Source organism: Boleophthalmus pectinirostris, unplaced genomic scaffold (genome assembly GCF_026225935.1).
Source record: "Boleophthalmus pectinirostris isolate CB_2022bp ecotype Guang Dong unplaced genomic scaffold, ASM2622593v1 HiC_scaffold_5, whole genome shotgun sequence".
Classification (NCBI taxonomy): Eukaryota; Metazoa; Chordata; class Actinopteri; order Gobiiformes; family Gobiidae; genus Boleophthalmus; species Boleophthalmus pectinirostris.
The window spans coordinates 18,416,185-18,434,271 of NW_026571404.1; the positions used below are offsets into that span (position 1 = coordinate 18,416,185).

The 18,087-nt window shown below is 39.2% G+C and overlaps 3 protein-coding genes across 4 annotated transcripts; 2 read left to right on the forward strand and 1 right to left on the reverse strand.

Moving 5' to 3' along the window:
• Positions 1–666: 666 nt before the first annotated feature.
• On the forward strand, positions 667–5,789 carry LOC110157220 (zinc transporter ZIP9). The gene is made up of 7 exons (XM_020921498.2): positions 667–869; positions 1,288–1,399; positions 2,167–2,331; positions 2,599–2,667; positions 3,352–3,437; positions 4,101–4,235; positions 5,088–5,789. The coding sequence occupies exons 1-7, from the start codon at positions 774–776 to the stop codon at positions 5,340–5,342; spliced, it is 918 nt and encodes a 305-aa protein (XP_020777157.1). The 5' UTR covers positions 667–773; the 3' UTR covers positions 5,343–5,789.
• Positions 5,790–6,910: 1,121 nt separating this feature from the next.
• Positions 6,911–8,611, reverse strand: LOC110156845 (coiled-coil domain-containing protein 177). Its single transcript, XM_055162963.1, has one exon. The coding sequence runs from the start codon at positions 8,609–8,611 to the stop codon at positions 6,911–6,913; it is 1,701 nt and encodes a 566-aa protein (XP_055018938.1).
• A 736-nt stretch (positions 8,612–9,347) lies between these two features.
• nsmce4a (NSE4 homolog A, SMC5-SMC6 complex component) lies at positions 9,348–15,448 on the forward strand. 2 transcript variants are annotated; one of them, XM_020921487.2, is made up of 11 exons: positions 9,348–9,603; positions 9,930–10,144; positions 10,220–10,300; positions 10,383–10,513; positions 10,601–10,746; positions 10,835–10,934; positions 11,101–11,191; positions 11,271–11,365; positions 11,440–11,488; positions 11,582–11,667; positions 15,247–15,448. In XM_020921487.2, exons 2-11 carry the CDS (start codon positions 9,946–9,948, stop codon positions 15,313–15,315), a joined length of 1,047 nt encoding a protein of 348 aa, XP_020777146.2. In that variant the 5' UTR covers positions 9,348–9,603; positions 9,930–9,945; the 3' UTR covers positions 15,316–15,448. The 2 variants fall into 2 exon arrangements, with proteins under 2 accessions (XP_020777146.2, XP_055018361.1); XM_055162386.1 differs by lacking the exon at positions 15,247–15,448 and having other exon boundaries at positions 11,582–15,238.
• The last annotated feature ends 2,639 nt before the right edge of the window (positions 15,449–18,087 follow it).

Sequence of the window (18,087 nt, forward strand, 5' to 3'; positions counted from 1 at the left end):
TTCCTGCCCCATATGGCACCTCTGTGTGTTATTTATTTTAACACTACAGGCCCTATCTGAACTTTAGACAGCCGCTCCCAGCGTAGTCGAAACTCACAGTAACCTAAACCTCTCAGTCAAGGCTGATTATTTTGTCTAGTCTGGTGTGTTATGCAAGATCGCAGCACAACTGAGCAACTGAGAATTGGGCCTAAAATGATGTAGCCATGGTATAGGTCTATAGACAAAAGCTATCTAAAAAATCATTAGGCAGGCTTATTAGCTACTTGAATAAGCCTGCCTAATAGGATAAAAGAAAACTGGCACTGACTGAGCCAAATAAAACCCTGAATCTACATTGGAGTGTGGCAAAACAGCAGATTAAACTGGTTAAAATAAAGGCTACATAAAGAAATTGGACACTGACTGACTGAAGTCTGTTCTTGAATTAGGAGAAAAGAAAAATAACTAATAGCCTGCTAAAAAAAAATAAGAAGAAGAATGCGCAGGTTTCTTAAAATTAAGCTGACTAACTTTTACATATCACATTGTTTCTGAATGGATGCGCTGTGCAGTACCGTGTGTGGACAGTGGGTGCTGCATGGGAGGGGAGACGGAGGGAGAGCGCAGCAGCTGCAGCAGCGTGCGACGTGTTACGTGCGTAAAACTTTCATGTCTCCTCTCCAACGAAACAAACGGGACCACTGACTTCACAAAACACTCAGCCACTACTATCAACTACAATGTAACTCGCTGCAGCCTGGGTCGTCTGGGTTAAAAGGAGGCACTTAGCAATGGACGGGGGGCTGACTATAACTTTGATTTCTGTGGCGATGTTTTTGGGATGTTTTATTCTTGGATTCATCCCACTGTTGTTCACGCTTTCACAGGTAAGAGCACATTTTGGCACTCAACAACGTACAAAACCAGAGTACCGTTATATTGAATAGGCGCTGGCTGCTGCTGTCTGGAGTTTTGCAAGTCTCCAAACTCTGATTTATACAAACGCGCTAAAATAAGTCATATAATGTACAGTTGTATGCACTGGTTGCTACAAAAACAAGTGAAGCCAAAATGACATCTAAAATAAGGGTGTGTTTTAAGGTTTGTTCCCTCTGGTTTGAGTGTTCCCAAGTTTTAGTCCTGATGTGAACTTGGAAAAAAAGGACTAAGGATCCAAAACAATTTGGTTTTATCCAGATCTACAGATTACACCAGGGTTAAACCGGGAGTGACCTGAGGTGCTGTGGGTGCTTTAGGGTTGAATTCCTGTGATCAGCTGAATGTGTCATGTGTTTTGATCCTCAGAGGAGCCTAAAGTTTATCTCGATCCTGGGGGCAGGGCTGCTGTGTGGGACCGCTCTGGCAATCACCATCCCTGAGGGAGTGGAGCTGCTGGAGGACGCACTAAGTGGAGAAGGTAAAGTATAGCTTACACATTTTCACTCAACCACAATAAGCTCAATGTGTAATCAAGGGAGTGAGTGTGTAAGAGCAAAGTATGAACATGTCTTTTTGGATCTGAGCTTGTTTACTGCATCAAATCATATGCAAGTTAATTTAATTGTGAATTATGTGGAGAGTCTTCTATGTGCCATGGAAATGATATTGTTATGCCTATGTTCTACAGTTTGGCATTCAATTAACATAAAAAAATTCTACTTGGCAAACGAATAACATCATGCAGACAATCATCTGAAAAATTATAGTACACCTCTGATACAGTGCAACATACTCTGATGCCTATTACACATGCATTATATTATTAAGAAAGTATTTTACTATCTTCTCAATCAAACTATTATGTAACGCTTATTAAATACACTAGTAAAGTCATGAATTGAATGTTATTGTGAAGTTGCTGGTCCAATGAGGCAACAACTCCCGTGAGATCTAACCATTCAGTTGCACAACAACCATTAAAGCAACGCCATATATCACAGTTAGTAGAATAGCCGCACTATATTATGGAACAAGGTAGACCTACTTGGCATGAAACTGTATATTACACATTTAAATAGGCTTTTCTCTAATTTCCATATCAAATGTGCTATGCCTGTGAACCTCAATAGACACCTGCTTTGATTGTTGTGATCCTATTTTGTCTTTAAAGCTGTATCTTATGTTCTCTCTGATGTCTTTTATATGAATGTGATCAAAAGCCTTTTCTGTCCCTTCTCTTTGCAGACTCCTCCTCTGTTAAAGCATCCTCAGACCTCAATGAAACGCAGCACAACTCAACGTCCCCAGAAATAGCCTCTTCATCCAAGTTCATCATCGGTGTGGCTCTGACCTTCGGCTTCCTCTTGATGTTCATAGTGGATCAGATTGGAAGTTATTTTTCCACACGAGGTCAGGTCTTTTGCACAGTATAATATTCTATTTCATCTGAATAAATTAAACTGAAAAAAAAAAATTTTTTTTCATTTATTTTATTTGGGTGAAAATGCAAGTAATTAAATGTTTAAAAAACATGATTTGTGAATGAAAGCTGGGTCATGGCCGATCTGTCAATGCCCAGATATTTAGCTTTTAATAAGTCTCTGATTAGTATATTAAATGCAAATCAAGCCAGAAATTTTAATTCCAAGACCAACATGTTTTGTTCTGTGGCTCTAGGCAAAACAGCCTGTTTATCAAACAGCACAGGGCTCACGGCGACTCTGGGGCTGACGATACACGCTGCAGGTAAATACATGTGTTTGCATTACATCAACTCTAAAGACCATTTACTATAAACCACTAATGTGCATCACTGTTGGACTCCCTGTTATTTGTCTGTATGTCTCATCATTTTGTTAAATACATGATTGATCTTCAAACACAACAGGACTCCAGGCACTCCAAAGAAGTAAAAAAGAGTAAAAATCGCACGAGGAAAAATATAGTTAAAGGCGTTTATTTAAATGGCCAAAGCCAACATGTTTCCACCTTAGGCTTAATTGCCCTGATGAACATGACTACATGACTGGTCTTGCCTGGCAAATCTAAAATATTTCTCTATTTTTTTTTATACATATACAGTATATTTATATGTATTTATTTATTTATTTAATTTATTCATATCAGTGATGCAATCAATTTTTTCACTGATGCATGTGAAACAAAGGAGCATTTTATTTTTCCAATATGGATGGATCATGTGTGTCCCTGATTGGCTGATACAACTGTCAATTATGCCCATTTGAAAACGGGATGACACACATCTTCGTAAAAGTATTGAATTAGTGTGTGAATTTTGATCTATCTGGATAGAAAATGCTGAATTATTTAAATGTTTCTGAAAATAATTGTGGTTATATAAAACATTTTATTTAGTTTCACCTTGTACATTTGAATTTTTGCTAAGTTTGTTTTTCGTTGTTTCTACAGCGGATGGATTTGCTCTTGGTGCAGCAGTGGCCACAGCTAAAGTAACTGTACAAGTCATCATATTTTTGGCAGTAATTCTACACAAGGTAAGATTAGTTTATCAAATTACTCATTGTTAATTTGGCTTTGCTTTTCATTCTCTTATAAAATAATAAAACTACCATGGTAATTTTAAGGCTCACACCCAGGGATAGGCAATAACAACCATCTGTTCCCTCGGGGCCATGTAGACGTACCAATTTACGTATCCACTATTGTTTTTAACCATGCGAAAAACCCGGGATAACAATTACATGGAACAGTGAGCCTGATCATTTACCACTGCCAATCAAGCAGTGCTTTTTTAAAATATAAAATGTACTTAAACTGCATACTAAAAGCTACCATATTGACTGTGTGAATGTCTGTCAGATCAAAAAACATTTCATAGCAGTGAAGTTGGTAATTTGAATTTATACATTTATCATTATTGTGGTGAAATTTCTGCTTGTCTCCATGGAGATGTTTTGCATGCAGTGTTCCACATTATGGCATCCAGTACAGTGTTGGATCTATTTCACATGTATTAAATTGCAGGTGTTTTAGATCTACCTATAACTTGACCCGGTGGCATTACCTGCTTGTCTCCATGGAAATTATTGTCTTATGGAACATTACAGGCAAAACAATAACATCTCCGTCACCTTTACTAAAAATATTTTCTGCAGATTAAAATAAATATCATGATACTAATATGTGTTTCTTGTTAGGCTCCTGCATCCTTTGGCCTGGTCTCTTATCTGATGCACACAGGCCTGGAGAAGAAGTACATTCAGGGACATTTACTTGCCTTTTCTGCTGCGGCTCCTATTGTTGCCATCGCCACTTACTTTATTTTGCATGCTGTAAGTTTAAATTATATTGATATATTTTGTCAGGTAAAGCAGTGTCTAGGCCTGTCATGGTACTATCTTTGAAGTAAGATGATGATGTTGCACTTTTCCACCTTCAAGGCACTCAGAGCACTTTACATCAAGGAACCACTCGTGCATTCACACACACATTCATACACCAGAGTACGCAGACTTTAAGGGCGAAGCGGGTTAAGGGTTTCAACATTTGTCTGTGGGAGCTGGAAAAAAACTCTACCAACTGAGCCACTGTCAGTAAATGCAGTAAATAATATAATTAAAAACCAGTGTATGCTATTGGTCCTGCCTAAAGAATAATAATTCCTTGAAAATGAACCATAATTGTCATTTGGTCATCTCATGGATATGTTATTCTTTTGCATAAAATTTTCTGCAGTATGCTTTCTTGCATTTATTCAGTCACCACTGTTGTCAGAACACTTGCGCAAATACATGTATTTGTCATTTACTGAACAAGTTGATATAATAACAGTAATTTGCAGAGATGTGGAGTTGCAACTATGAGACTTGAACTCGAATCAGACTTAAGTCACTATTTTGATGACGTGAGACTTGATAAAATGGACTAAGACTGGGGACTTTTTAAACACTCTTCTGTCATTGTTACAAAGCTGTACTTTTTGGAGCAAAAGAAACGTCCCTCCCTCTTCTATATAAGCTTTTTTTTTGTAGTTTTATATAAAGATTTGAAAGGACCTGAAACTCAAAACATTGGACTTGGGACTTGACATGCCTGTTTTAGACATTGAACTTGAGGCAAAATACAAACAAACAAAGGATTTTGTCTCACATGTGGTAATTTGACTCATTTTCTTATGTCCACAGTCTGGCGGTTCTTCTGTGAACCAAAACAGCACTACTGGCATTGGGATGTTATTCTCAGGTGGTACTTTTCTTTATGTGGCTACAGTTCATGTCCTCCCAGAGATCAGCAGCAGGGTGGGCGAAACAGACTCTCTCCAACCCCATCCCGAAGGACATCTGCACCAACAACACTACATGGGACTCCTCGAAAGTCTCACCCTCATTTTTGGACTTGGGCTTCCTGTTATACTTGCTTTAGGTCTGGATGACGACTGAGAAGAAAGACGTAATGCCCCGAAAAGACTTATTTCAATGGGACCACCCTTTGTTATTTTACCCACGTGTTCGAAAGAAAAGGTTGTTATCCAAAGTTTAACGTTTCAGCTCGTGTCACTGAAACAAAATGCTTTGATTTGGTGCCAAAATATTTCTCACCGCATGTAACAAAAGACAGCTCCCCAAGCGGTCACTAGCTGACGACACACTGAAGCTACCTGATAAGTTATGGGGGAAACACCAAATAACCCGATACACCCTGTTTTGCACTACACAAAGGAAACTAGGCCAGAGGTACCTACCAGCTTCCTATTAGCAGGCGAACGAGGTTGATTTGTTCCATATACTTGAATAATGGTTTAAAATTACAGCTTTCCGTGCAATATATGAAGCACAAGAAGCCTTAAGGCTGTAGAGAAGACAAATGTTTTATTTAAAATTTTAAACTTATTGGTAAAAATATTTAATTATATAAAATTATACAGCAATAAAAGTTATTTGAAAAAAAGATTTCCTGACTACTTTTTATTTATGCAAATCAAGACTGGTTGTAATGATATATCTTATAGCAAACTTTGGTAGTGCAATACTTCATATACATTGTTCACGAAAAGATTTTATTTCTTCTAGTCCAGATAAATTTTTTCAAAGACATTTCAAAGACTTTTTGCTTAATGTAATATTGTGAACATAGAGAGGACAAACTGGGAAGGGCAGTTCAAACAGTTCAAACGGTTCAAACATACAGTATTTCAAGCATATTGCCTTAGATGCTATCCTCTTGTGACCTAAAGGATGTCGTGTCATTTGACACATCCTTTTTTTCTATTCACTCAATGCCCCTAACCACACTGCATATGGGTTACATATAAACACTGATATCCAATTATTGGTTTATGTTATTGGTTATTGTTGAATTTAGGATCATGGAGGGAAACATTGAACAGGATCTCTGTGCGCCAGTTTGGACTGGTTTGTATATAGCATTTTGTTCACTTTCACACCATTAAAGTAACCTGTAGACTTTATTTCCTCAAACACAAGGCAACAAATCACTAGTTACAAAAAAAACAAAAAGAGCACAAGGCACCATAACTGAGGCCGAGTATTCACCTGATGTCATTTCAAACTATTAACAAAGATGAATTTATGAGAAAGATACTACAAGGTAAGAATCATTGAGTGTAATAGTTTTATAATAATAGTTTATTATGATAGTTTATTATAATAATTTTCCAACATCTTGAATTGCAAACCCTGCGTCCATGTTTTCACTTAACACATATATTACAAATACTATTGTTACAATCTATGTTTTGAGCAATCAAAACATGACAGGCAAGGAAAATAAGTCATCCAGTAATTTTGCAGAAAAATAATTATATTTAAATGTTAGTGTGTAGTGTGTAGTGTGTGTAGTGTTCGTAGTGTGACTGCACAGTGTAAAATGTTGACCACATACACAGCAACACACTTGGGTATGTAACCTGCTTGTCTCCATGGACATGTTTGAGTTACATAGTGCACCTTAACAAATGTGGTTAATACTAAATTTATTTCACATAATACTAAATTAATTTCACATGGCCCTTAGCGTTGAGTTGAGCTTCTTTGTCCATCTGATCAAAGTTGTTGTTGTTAATGTGCTGTCTCACTCTGTCTCTGAGATGAAAAGAGGCTCGAGCCAGTCTTTGTGCCTCCTCCTGTATCTGCTCTCTCTGCCTCCTCAGCCTCTCTATCTTCCACTCTTTCATCACTACACAGCTCTCCTTCAGCTTCCTCACCTCCTCATCCTCGGCCTGCAACCTCTCTCTCATCTGCTGGTGATACATCTCTCTAAGTCTGTTCCTCTGCTTTACCTGGATGGCTCTGCTTTTGTTCAACTCCATGGCGTGTTGAGTTGCTTTCTCCATCCTCCGCTGACTAACTTCATACAATACTTTTTTGTGCATTAACTGTTCTGTCTTCTGCAGTGACGCCCTAAGCTTTGCCCTGTGAATCTGTGCCTCTTCTTGTGCGACTCTTTCTTTAATCTCCCTTAAATGTGCATCTACAACCTCTGCATGTTTCTTACTACAGATCTCCATTTTTCTTTCCATCTCTCTTCTTCTCTGCTCCTCCACCTCTTCTTCTTCCTGCTCTATTCGCTGCTTCGTAAACACATGTCTCAAAAGCTCTTGTCTATTTTCCTCTTGCAGTCTCCTCCTCTCCTTCATCTCCTGTAGCGCCTTGTTCATCTTCGCTCTCTGCTCCCTCTCCACTGACACCATCCTTTCCCGTTCTAGCACTTTTCTATCTACTTCTTCTTTACCCCTCAATAGCCTCTCCTGATTACGTTTACGTTCCTCTGCTTCCTTCACAGTAGCCATCAGCTTCTCCTTTCTTTGCACCTCAACCTCTTCTTTCAAACGCCTCCATCTATCTTCATGTAAAAGCGCCTCTTGTTCCAGCTGTGTTGATTTCTCCTTCTCCAATTTGTTCCTAATCCTTCTCCTCAATTCCAGCTCCTCATTCCAGCGCTTCATTCCCATCTTTAGCTTTTTCAGTCTCCTTCTCTCCTCCTCCATCTTCTCAGCTTGCTCTTTATGCCTTGCCTCTTTCCTCTCCTGTTCCTCATTGTAACTTTGCTCCAGTCTGATTTGCTCCTCCTCATGCCTTGCCAACATCAGTGCAGCTATTTTACGGTCCTCCTCAGACACTGTAACATTCATTTCTTTATTGATAGCTGTGGCAATTCTCTCCAGTTTCCTTTCACAGGCGGGGGACTGTCTGAGATCTCCAAGACTGATGCTGCAAAGGGTGCTTCTATCTGGCTCCTTATTGCTACTCATAGATTTCCTTTTGAAACACAAATCAGCATATGTTACTGGACGTTCATAGGGTTCATCTTTTTTGCTTTGAGTCCTTGTTGAAGTCCTTGAGATTCCAGGTCCAAATTCTGGTGCTTTTTGATCTCTGGGCCTCTTGTTTTCTGTGCTCCCTTGGATTAATCGCTCCCTCTCCGCCTTGCACATGCGCAACAGCTTTTTTCTTTCTTTTTCATACATCTCGTGCATAACTTTGACGACCTCAAAAGGCACGTCTCGTCGCTCTGTTTTCAACTGGTTCAAAGATTTTATCAAAAGTTCAACAGGTTTAATACCGAGGCGGGCGCAGGACTCCAACGAGCGTGGACTTGTCAAAACGAAGCGACTCCTTTGTGCCTCCACAGATTCAAAGTTGTTCAAATCCAAATGAAGAACCGGAGACGTAGATCGTACTTGTGCCATTGTTAAAAATCAAGCAGGCTTAGATTACTCATCAATTTAAATTACAGTCTTGTTTTGCTGTTCGTCTTGACGCAGCATAGTGAGGTCAGGAAGGGATTACCTGGGTCTTATTCGTAATCACCACCCGCCTCTGTGTCCAGTCCATTTAACGGCTTGAAAAAACCACCAACAAGGAACCCTGCAAAAAATATTACTTGTTAATAGATACCAGTGACCAAATCGCACGCGTAATGTTAGATTGGCGCTATTAAACAACTATAATTCTACTAAGATAACTGTGTGTGTTACTGCAAATTATCTGCACCTACTTGCTGTTGTTGTGGCATTGCAAATCAACCAACACAAAGCAAAAACAGCCATCAAGTGCAGCTGTAAATGATAGGTCTGGCACATGCACCCTTCACAATGGACGCTTTCAGTTCCCATAGAAACATGTCTCTCTAAAATGATGACTTTCACTTTGCCCACAGCGCCATCTAGCGTTCAAGTCATAAAGCGGATCAGATATTTTATTGGGAGGAGATAACGAGCCCTAGCCGTAATAGTCGTGGACTCAATCATGACCTGTTTACAGAAAAATACGCCCATACTACAATTCGACAACAATTTATTAATCCATAACGATCAACTATTGCATTTAAGAACAATTGTTAAAGTTAAATTGTCATACTAAACCATAGCTGGGCGTAGTTTCGATTAGTGATTATCTCCATTGCAGAAACATCTCTGAGAATATTCCTATGACGTATTTCCGCTGTTGCTCCGCCGCTTAGATTTTTACTTCAGTTTCTTAAACCAAAACTTAGCAATTGCATATTTAATTTTAATTGGCATATTAATTATAATTTGAATGCTTTGTTCATGATCAGTGTATGACATGAATACGATAGCTTGCAGTTTAAAAAATACCGAGTGACGAGGAGCGAGACGTTTCCAACGCGCCCTTTTGTCACTATCGAGGAGGCACGTCCACATTCTTGTAGCAACTTGTGGTAAGTTAGTTATTTTCTTTGAAATGGCTTCATGCTGGCTGGTTATTATTGAACAAATGGTGTAAAGTTGTGCAAAGTCTAATGATTGTTTGGTAAGTCCCAGGTTTGCTACTCCTGCTAAAGTTTATGTTGCTAGCATAAACAAATTTACACAAAACCCCAGAAATGTGTCAGTGAGATTGTAAACAAAACAATGTATACTAAACTCACAATCCTGGCTGCTATTAATACAGTCAAATTTACTTTCTTATATAGTGTCACATAGCCTTTTGGACGTTCCTGTTGTAATATAGCCTAAATGTTGTTTTTTTCCGTTTTGAATCAAGTTTTTAGTGACTGAAGATGAGAAGGTCAAAGGGAGATGACGACGATGGCAACAATAGCCACCATAAGGCCGCCACTGTCCGCAAGAGAGATCAGAGGCGTGACAGAGACCATGATAATTCTGGGATGGACTCTGGAAATCTGCAGGATGATGACGACCCAGCCAACAGACGAGAAATACGGAGCAAATACAGAGACTTGATCAACTCCGTGCAACGTGAGTGAGACTTCACCATAGATGATACTTTGATGTTGTCCGCAAGTGCCCTAATTATGATCCTTTGCCTTTCAGAGAATAGAGAGGATATGTTAAATCCTTCCAACAACATGCTCACAGAGGTTTTAGAAGAAGCAAACAAACTTTTCAAAGATGGTATGTATAAACCAAACCAAGTATAACCATCTGCACAGTCTGTTTCTTCTTAATGTAAAACAATATTGTCTCCCCCTCATAGTACGTCAGGCCAGAGAAGCAGCTCTAGATGCTCAGCTCCTAGTTGTGGCCACTGACCTCGGGAAAGAGAAAGCTAGTCAGCTGTGCGCAGATGGTGCTGCTTTTGACCCCACTGCTTTTGCTGAGCGCCTTGTGAGTGCCTATCACAGAAACCGCTTTTTTATGTTGAGTTAATAATGGGCACAAATGTTGCTTAAGGCTTCCTGTTTCATCTGTTAGTTAAACTTCATGGGGCTAAACCGGTTAGAGAATAGAGAGGATGATCAGCAGAACGGAGGCGAGGGATACCTGCCCGATGATGCGTGGGACAGAGTGGCCCGTAGAGCAGAGTGCTGCTTCAGAACTGCCCCAACTTTCCACTATATGTGAGTGGTTGAGTAACTACTGTATAATTAGTATTCAATGTATGACTCTCATCCCCTTTTTAATTGGATGCAAACATTTTTTTTCTAGGTTGGGTTCATTTCATGCAGAGCCTCCTCCCCCAAAACAACGAACTGAAAGGCAAACAAGAGCACCAAACAAAGAAGCAAAAAGAATTATGCCAACTCAGGTAAATTTAGTTTTTAAAGATTCTCACTGAACTGGAGTCCATGCATATTGTATTATTACAGCGGTATAACCTGTATTGTGGTGGTTGTAACATCTGTATTTTTGGGGCATGCTTTACTGTGTAACATATAGAAATAACTCTTAAGTCTTAAATGTTGTGCTTGTAGCTTAAGAAAATGGAAGAATCTCACCAAGAGGCAACAGAAAAAGAGGTGGAGAGGATCCTGGGATGCCTAAAGAGTTATTACCAAGATGACCGTGAGTTGTGCTTATGATGATGTACTGTATTGTTATGATTGATTTAATAAATCTAATATCACTTATGTCTAATTTGCAGCATCAACTCCAATATCATATTACGAATTTGTCATTGACCCCAACTCATTTTCCAGAACTGTAGAAAATATGTTCCACACATCTTTTTTAATCAGGGTAAGATTTTGTTTATGCATGAGGTAATTTTCATCAGGCCTTTTGCTGGTATAATGTCCTCATTTGTTTCTCAGGATGGTTTGGCTCGTGTGTATTTAGATGATGACAAATTGCCTTGTATAGGTAACTTGATACTGTATTTTTATTTTTTTTTTTACAATAATTAAAACAAATGTTAGTTTGACAGAGAATGTTTTTTTTTTTTTTTAATTATAGCTCCTGCAGAAGAAGACGGAATGGAGGATGGAGCATCAACAAGTCGAAAACAATGTGTAACATCAATTAGTCTTAAAACATGGAAGGTAAGTACTTTTTATAGAGATCACTACACCCAGATATCAGCATCAGCGGCTATTAACTGGTATTGTCAATGTACATAATCTACGAAAGCTCTCCAATTTATCTCTTATCTCTATCTATCTTATAATTCACATTTTATAGTGAACATGCATCAACAAAAAAGAAAAAAAAAAAAGAGGACATTGGACATTTTTGCTTGAATTATCGCAAGGGAACTGCACTCTGTTGGCCTCTGGTGGTAAAATCTGTATATCACCATATGCTTGGAGCATTGTGATAATCAGATAATATTTTGGAAATGGGATATAACATGCCTTTAGATTGAATAACTTAGGTTTGACTAAGACAGACAAATGTGATGGGGCTTAAAAATGACTCACAAAAGTTATTGTCTACCCTTATTCCATTTTTATTTTTTTAATCAGCTCTTTTTTGCAACTTTAGTCATAGTTTTTATTTGCATATCTGCAAAATAAGCCTCACAGTATTGTCCATAATAGAGCCCGACCGATATGGATTTTGTTGTGGCCGATATGAAACCGATATACTGGGAATTGGAGCTGCCGATAGCCGATATATTTAGTGATGTAAAAATTCACTGTAAATCTTGAATTGTTTAAAAAACTTAGGTTTGGCTCTAGTGCAGGGGCGGGGAAACTTTCTGGCTCGCGGGCCACATAAGGTCCTAAAGTTTGACTGAAGGGCCGGATAGAAGATAGGACATAACGTGTTAAGAGCTCAGATTTATTACATTCTTATTCACATTTATCTAGGACTTCAGACGCGCGCTACACGTTCCATCTCTGCTGTGAAAGATCCAGAACACATAAAACTGTTGAGACCTGTTCCACTGCACACCATGAGTGAAAATATATTGTGAGTTCACCATTTTCAAATATGGCTGGTAACAGTTCAAAAATAGAGCTCACACCGTTCAACCACAGATACACAACTGTGAGTGCAGAAAAACCTGACTTCAATATGTTGTTCACATTGACAACTACATCTCAGAGACCACAGGTTTCCTTGATTGATTTTTACCAACCCAAAATGGAAGCAGTGCAGTCTTATATTTTAAGCACCAACTACTTCACTCATGGTCCGAATAACTCCTGTAAGAACACTTTCCCATAAAGCATTGCGGCCAACATAATACGCCGCAACTCAATGTATGTATGTATGTATGTATATATATATATATGTATAGTGCGCCATCTACAGGGAAACGCTGGAAATGCACGACAAATAAAACATCAACAATGTTTATTATTGTAATTTATTCCAGTTCGGCGGGCTGGATTAAAAGGTTAAAGGGCCGCATACGGCTGTATGCCCCACCCCTGCTCTAGTGGCTTCTAAATTGGGTTTATTTAGGCAACATTTATTGTTATTCTGACTCTTTACATCATATTTATATACAGTAGATTGGCCTAATGGCATTTTTGCATCACATTCTAGCTACTAGTGATGGGTATTCCAGTTTTTTTTTTTTTTTTTTGGAGAACCGGCTCTTTTGACTCGGCTCACTAAAGCAGCTGGCTCTTTCGGCTCCCAAGCGACTCTTGAGATTGTTATGTTGCAAGCAGGACTAAACTAAACCAAAACTGAACCAGGACTAAAACAGGTTTAAACCATGTGTAAAACAGGACTAAACCGGAAATGAACCAGGACTGAGTGTCGGGACTCGGTCTCTCCCTCACTCGAGCCCAAGATTAGTCTTGGTTTATTCATTTTATGCAGCCAAATATGCACTTTTTTATCCTATGCACACGCAGATTTCTGAAAGTTTCGTTTTCAGCCGCTGCTGCTGTCAAACTACGGGTCTACAAGCGGCTTGAAGAGAAAAAGTGAGAAAAAGAGAAAACACGGCTCCCAATAAGAAACATGCTCCCGTTGTTCGCTTCAAAGAGCCGGCTCTAAGAGCCACTTCGATCGCGACCGACCCATAACTCCTAGCTAGTAAATAAACAATCGCTATTAGCCTTTAGCCGTAAAAACGTGCGCGCCGCGGTAATTAATAATATGCATAAATGTGGATAATTCACACGTCTATTCACAGCTCATTTACATATCAATGCTGGTCCAGTAACAAATATACGGCCAATACAGTCACTTTACAATAGACCAATAGAAGAGAAAACAGTCTGTTTATGTGCGGGAGCTACAGCAGCTAATCGCTAATAACAAATAGCGAAAACTAGCTTCAAAGTCGATGTATTTCCAACACTCACCGCTCATACAGGCTCCTCCTCACATCACAAGTCTGCACTAATAAAAGTCCTTTTAATCCAGACTCAAACCGATTGTCCGTAAAAAGAATATAATCTCAGTGTTGCGCACCGCTGCGGGTGTAAACAATAATGGGGGTGTGTTCAGGGATAGTACGGACACAGACACAGACAAATTACACCGCAGATAAATACTGATGTGGAGCCACATATTAGGACATTTATCTGTCTGTAAATTGGATTAAATCAGTGCTTCTCAAATAGTGGGGCGGGCCCCCCTGGGGGGGCGCGAGGCTCCGTCAAGGGGGGCGCGTTTGACCTCGGGGAACATGCTTTTTTATTTTGATTTTTTTTTACTGTCCTAGAATAAAGTGCAATTGCACTTCCACTACATTAGGGGGGCAGTGGCGCTCTCATTGGCAGAGTGTGCGCAGGGAGCATTCGCTCGGTGGTGTAGGAGTTTTGTTTGCACTGAGCATGCGCGCTTTGCACACAGCACAGAGTTTGAGTATGAAGTGTAGACACGAAGTGTAGCAGATCCTCAAGTGACACCATGAAAAAATATTTAACAGAGATGAGAAAACAGGCGGAGAGAGACGGAGATAAAGAGACAAACGAAAATCTCCCGAAAGCTAAGACGAGGAAATATGACGAAGTGTATGTAGCGCTTGGCTTCACTGTGACTACGGTGGGAGACGAGGAAAGACCCGTGTGCTTACTGTGTCTAAAAATGTTGGCAGCGGACAGCATGAAGCCCAATAAATTAAGGCGTCACTTAAATACATTACACCCCAATCACTCTGATAAGCCGCTTGAGATTTTTCAGCGAAAACGTGCCGAATATTGCCGACAATCATCCCGCTTTGTGACTGCTACTTCAGTACTTTTATTCTCTTATACGTTAATAAGGATACAGTGTTATGCAGAGGTGTACTTATAACAGTTTTATAGACAAATTATACTATTTATAGTCACGCGGGGGGGCGCGAGATGTTTTATTCTTCCTAGGGGGGCATGACAGAAAATAATTGAGAAGCACTGGATTAAATGAACATAATGTAGAGAGTCTAAGCTTTATAACGAGGTATAACATGCCCACGTGAAATATCGGCCCATATCAGCAAGCATATCGGTTGATAGCCGATGTCTCCAGGTGCCCATATCGGTCAATAATATCGGCCATCCGATATATCGGTCGGGCTTTAGTCCATAATTTGATACATTGCCCACCTCTACTTTGAAGTATTGGAATTACTGGAAACATCATGCAATGTTTTACTGATTGATACAAATGATTAGATAAGCAAAGCAAACATAATGTCGTATGATCTTTCAACTCTTTGCTTTCTTTAGGAGCTGATAAAAGCCTTCGACATTACATACACAATGATCCATCCTCTGAACACGTCGCAGACTGAGTGATGGACAGTTATAAGCTGTTAAACCCCAACATTTTTATATCGGTTAAACATTCTTTTATATTTGGTATGTATGTAAACTGCATATGATTTATTTAATGGTTTTAAAATTTTAATAAAAGCAAAATAGACACTGCTGTGTGTGTAGGTTTGATATCTTTACACATAGGCCTGTCACAATAAAAAAGTATTGTTTGTATTGTACTGAAATATTGTTACAGAAAATATACTAGTACTTGATAAATGATAATACTGAAACTACTTATAGCCACTGACACCTAACACCACACACATTGTATTTTTATTACATTAAAATACAATAAAATAAATAAGCAATAAAGAAAACATGAGCTGCAATAAATAAACAGCAAAATGAAATGCAAAAGTATTTGTAATTAATGAGTTGTAAATGTTAATTATTCAGCCCTTCTAGAGTGCAAATGGTAATGAACAATGGAAAGATCTTAATTCTTGTGATGTGATATCAGAAGTTTAGTATTTATAGATAACCAATGACTGAATAACTGTTCTGGTTATTTCTATATTATCAGAATTTTTCAACTGCCCTTCCTATGACACACTTGGTCACAGATCCCAAGATTAACACATTTATTTAACTTACTTTCCCAGCTACTTTTGGGCTGCATGTAGTGGGATACACTTCAGTAACAGGACAGACATTCCTGAACATGAATTTCATCCAGTTCATGCAAGAAAATATTGCAATGTATTTTTTTTGCTTTTTCAAGTCATTAATCATGATGTAACAGAAGCACTGTAAATGCTTCTAGATTTTTAAAGAAACAGGCTCTACTGATGCTGCTTGCTCTGCTTCCCTCTCTCCCTCTCTGTGGTTTTCCCTCCAAAGTGGTGCATGTGTGTGCTCAGCCATGCAGTGATGGGAGACTGAACTGCACATGAGACTGGAGAAAAGCTGAGCTACAATCGCACGCTCATTTGATTAGGCTGCTGCTGCTGTGTAGACTTTAAATAACAATGGCTTAAAAATCTATGCCAGTGGCGCTGTAAGGGAGACAGAGGCGGACACACGCGCTCACTGTTGCTCCTGCATAGATCTTGGCTGTCTCGGCGATGCTGTGCTCTGCGATCGGCAAGGATGCAGTTCTGCAGGAAGGTTTTGTGCAAGCCGTGTAGCGCTCGAGTCACTTCCCCAGAGGAGGACATGGAATACAAGATGGGCAGCTGCATCGGGATAGCAAACAGGAAGGTAAATAACAGAGGTATTATTGGTCTTAATGCTTTAATCAAGGTGTTATGCTGAGAGATGCTGAGTTAAGGCAGTCTGCACTCTCATATTGGAGGAGGGGCGGTGTCAAGGCTCTGTGGGAGAAGAGCTGTGATGGCAAAGGAGGAGTCAGAAATGATTACTACAAGAATAAAATGGACAAAATGTGCAGTAAACTTGGCTTATATGGTGATTGTGAATAACAGGGTATGGTCATGCTGCTACTGTGTATTCTGTATCCACATCCAACTACAAGGAGGGTACACTTTGTGCTAGTTACAAACCTGGATAAACTGAGAAATCATGCTGTGTCAGATCAGAAAGGGAACAGTGGAAATCAGTGATAACTATGTACACAGACTGTAGTTTGGTTATGGGAAATTCATCAATCTTTGTGTCAGACCCAAGCCAACACAAATGAGTTACACAAACTAGTAAAGTAAATAGTAAAGTGCATAAAAAGTCTATGATGTTACACAAATTCTATGAGGTGACTGGCTGCACTGGATCAGAGATTGTATTTATCCAGTTGCCAAATTGGCAATATAAATGCTATAATTAGCTTGGTAATTGAGCTCTTTTTAAGCATGTGCCAGTCTGTTTTGTTTCTATGTTTTCTTTACTTTCAGCCACATCCTCTTAGTGTTCATTGATTTATTGTATGCATTTATGCTTCCCTTTTTGGTGCATTCCTCTACATTTATCAAGGCTTTCGAACTGTCCATATACCACATGCTTTATTCAGCAATCATTAAGACTGTTATTATTATTGATAAATCTTTTTGGGTGAAGAGCTAAGCTTAAGACCTAGGCTAGATATCTACTTTTTGAAACTAGTATTGTTGTTTTGGCTGACATTGAGGGTCTAGAAACTCCTTGAACATACTTGAAGTGCCAACAGCTCCAACTGGATTTATACAGTCAACATTTCCAATTCTAGCTGATGGTTTTAACTGTTCTTACACCTCATCTAGTTTGGCATTTGTTTACAGTGTTGCCTGTGACTCCCCCTCAGCTGACAGTCTCCCAGACCGTTACCCCCCAGTGCTGCGTCAAGAAACCATGGCTCTCCCAGCTCCTGTTCTGTCCACTTAAATATGTTTCTTCCTGTCCCATGCCCACCTAGCGACCCCTTCGGCCTGGTGTCCTTTCCTCTCACTCGCTGTGCACTTCCAAAATAGCTTCAGAAACAGGCAGGGGCACTCTGAAGACAGGGAGCAAAACACTGCAGGGCTTCTTCTGGACAAAAACACACTGGATTAAACATTTGTTTCAGACAGATTGAGAAGATCTGTGGTGAGTAGTGACAATGTTTGGGTTTAGATATTTAAACATGCATTGTAGATTGTTAATATTGGTAATAGTTTTTTACATTTTGGCATTTGAAATCAAGAATTGTTATGGGTATGATATGCTATAATAAAAATGACTGAGCCTGATCAACATAAATTCAAACCATGCATTATGTTTTCGTATACTGACATTAGTGAAAACCCCTAAACTCATAAATGATTGTATATAGTTTCTCAC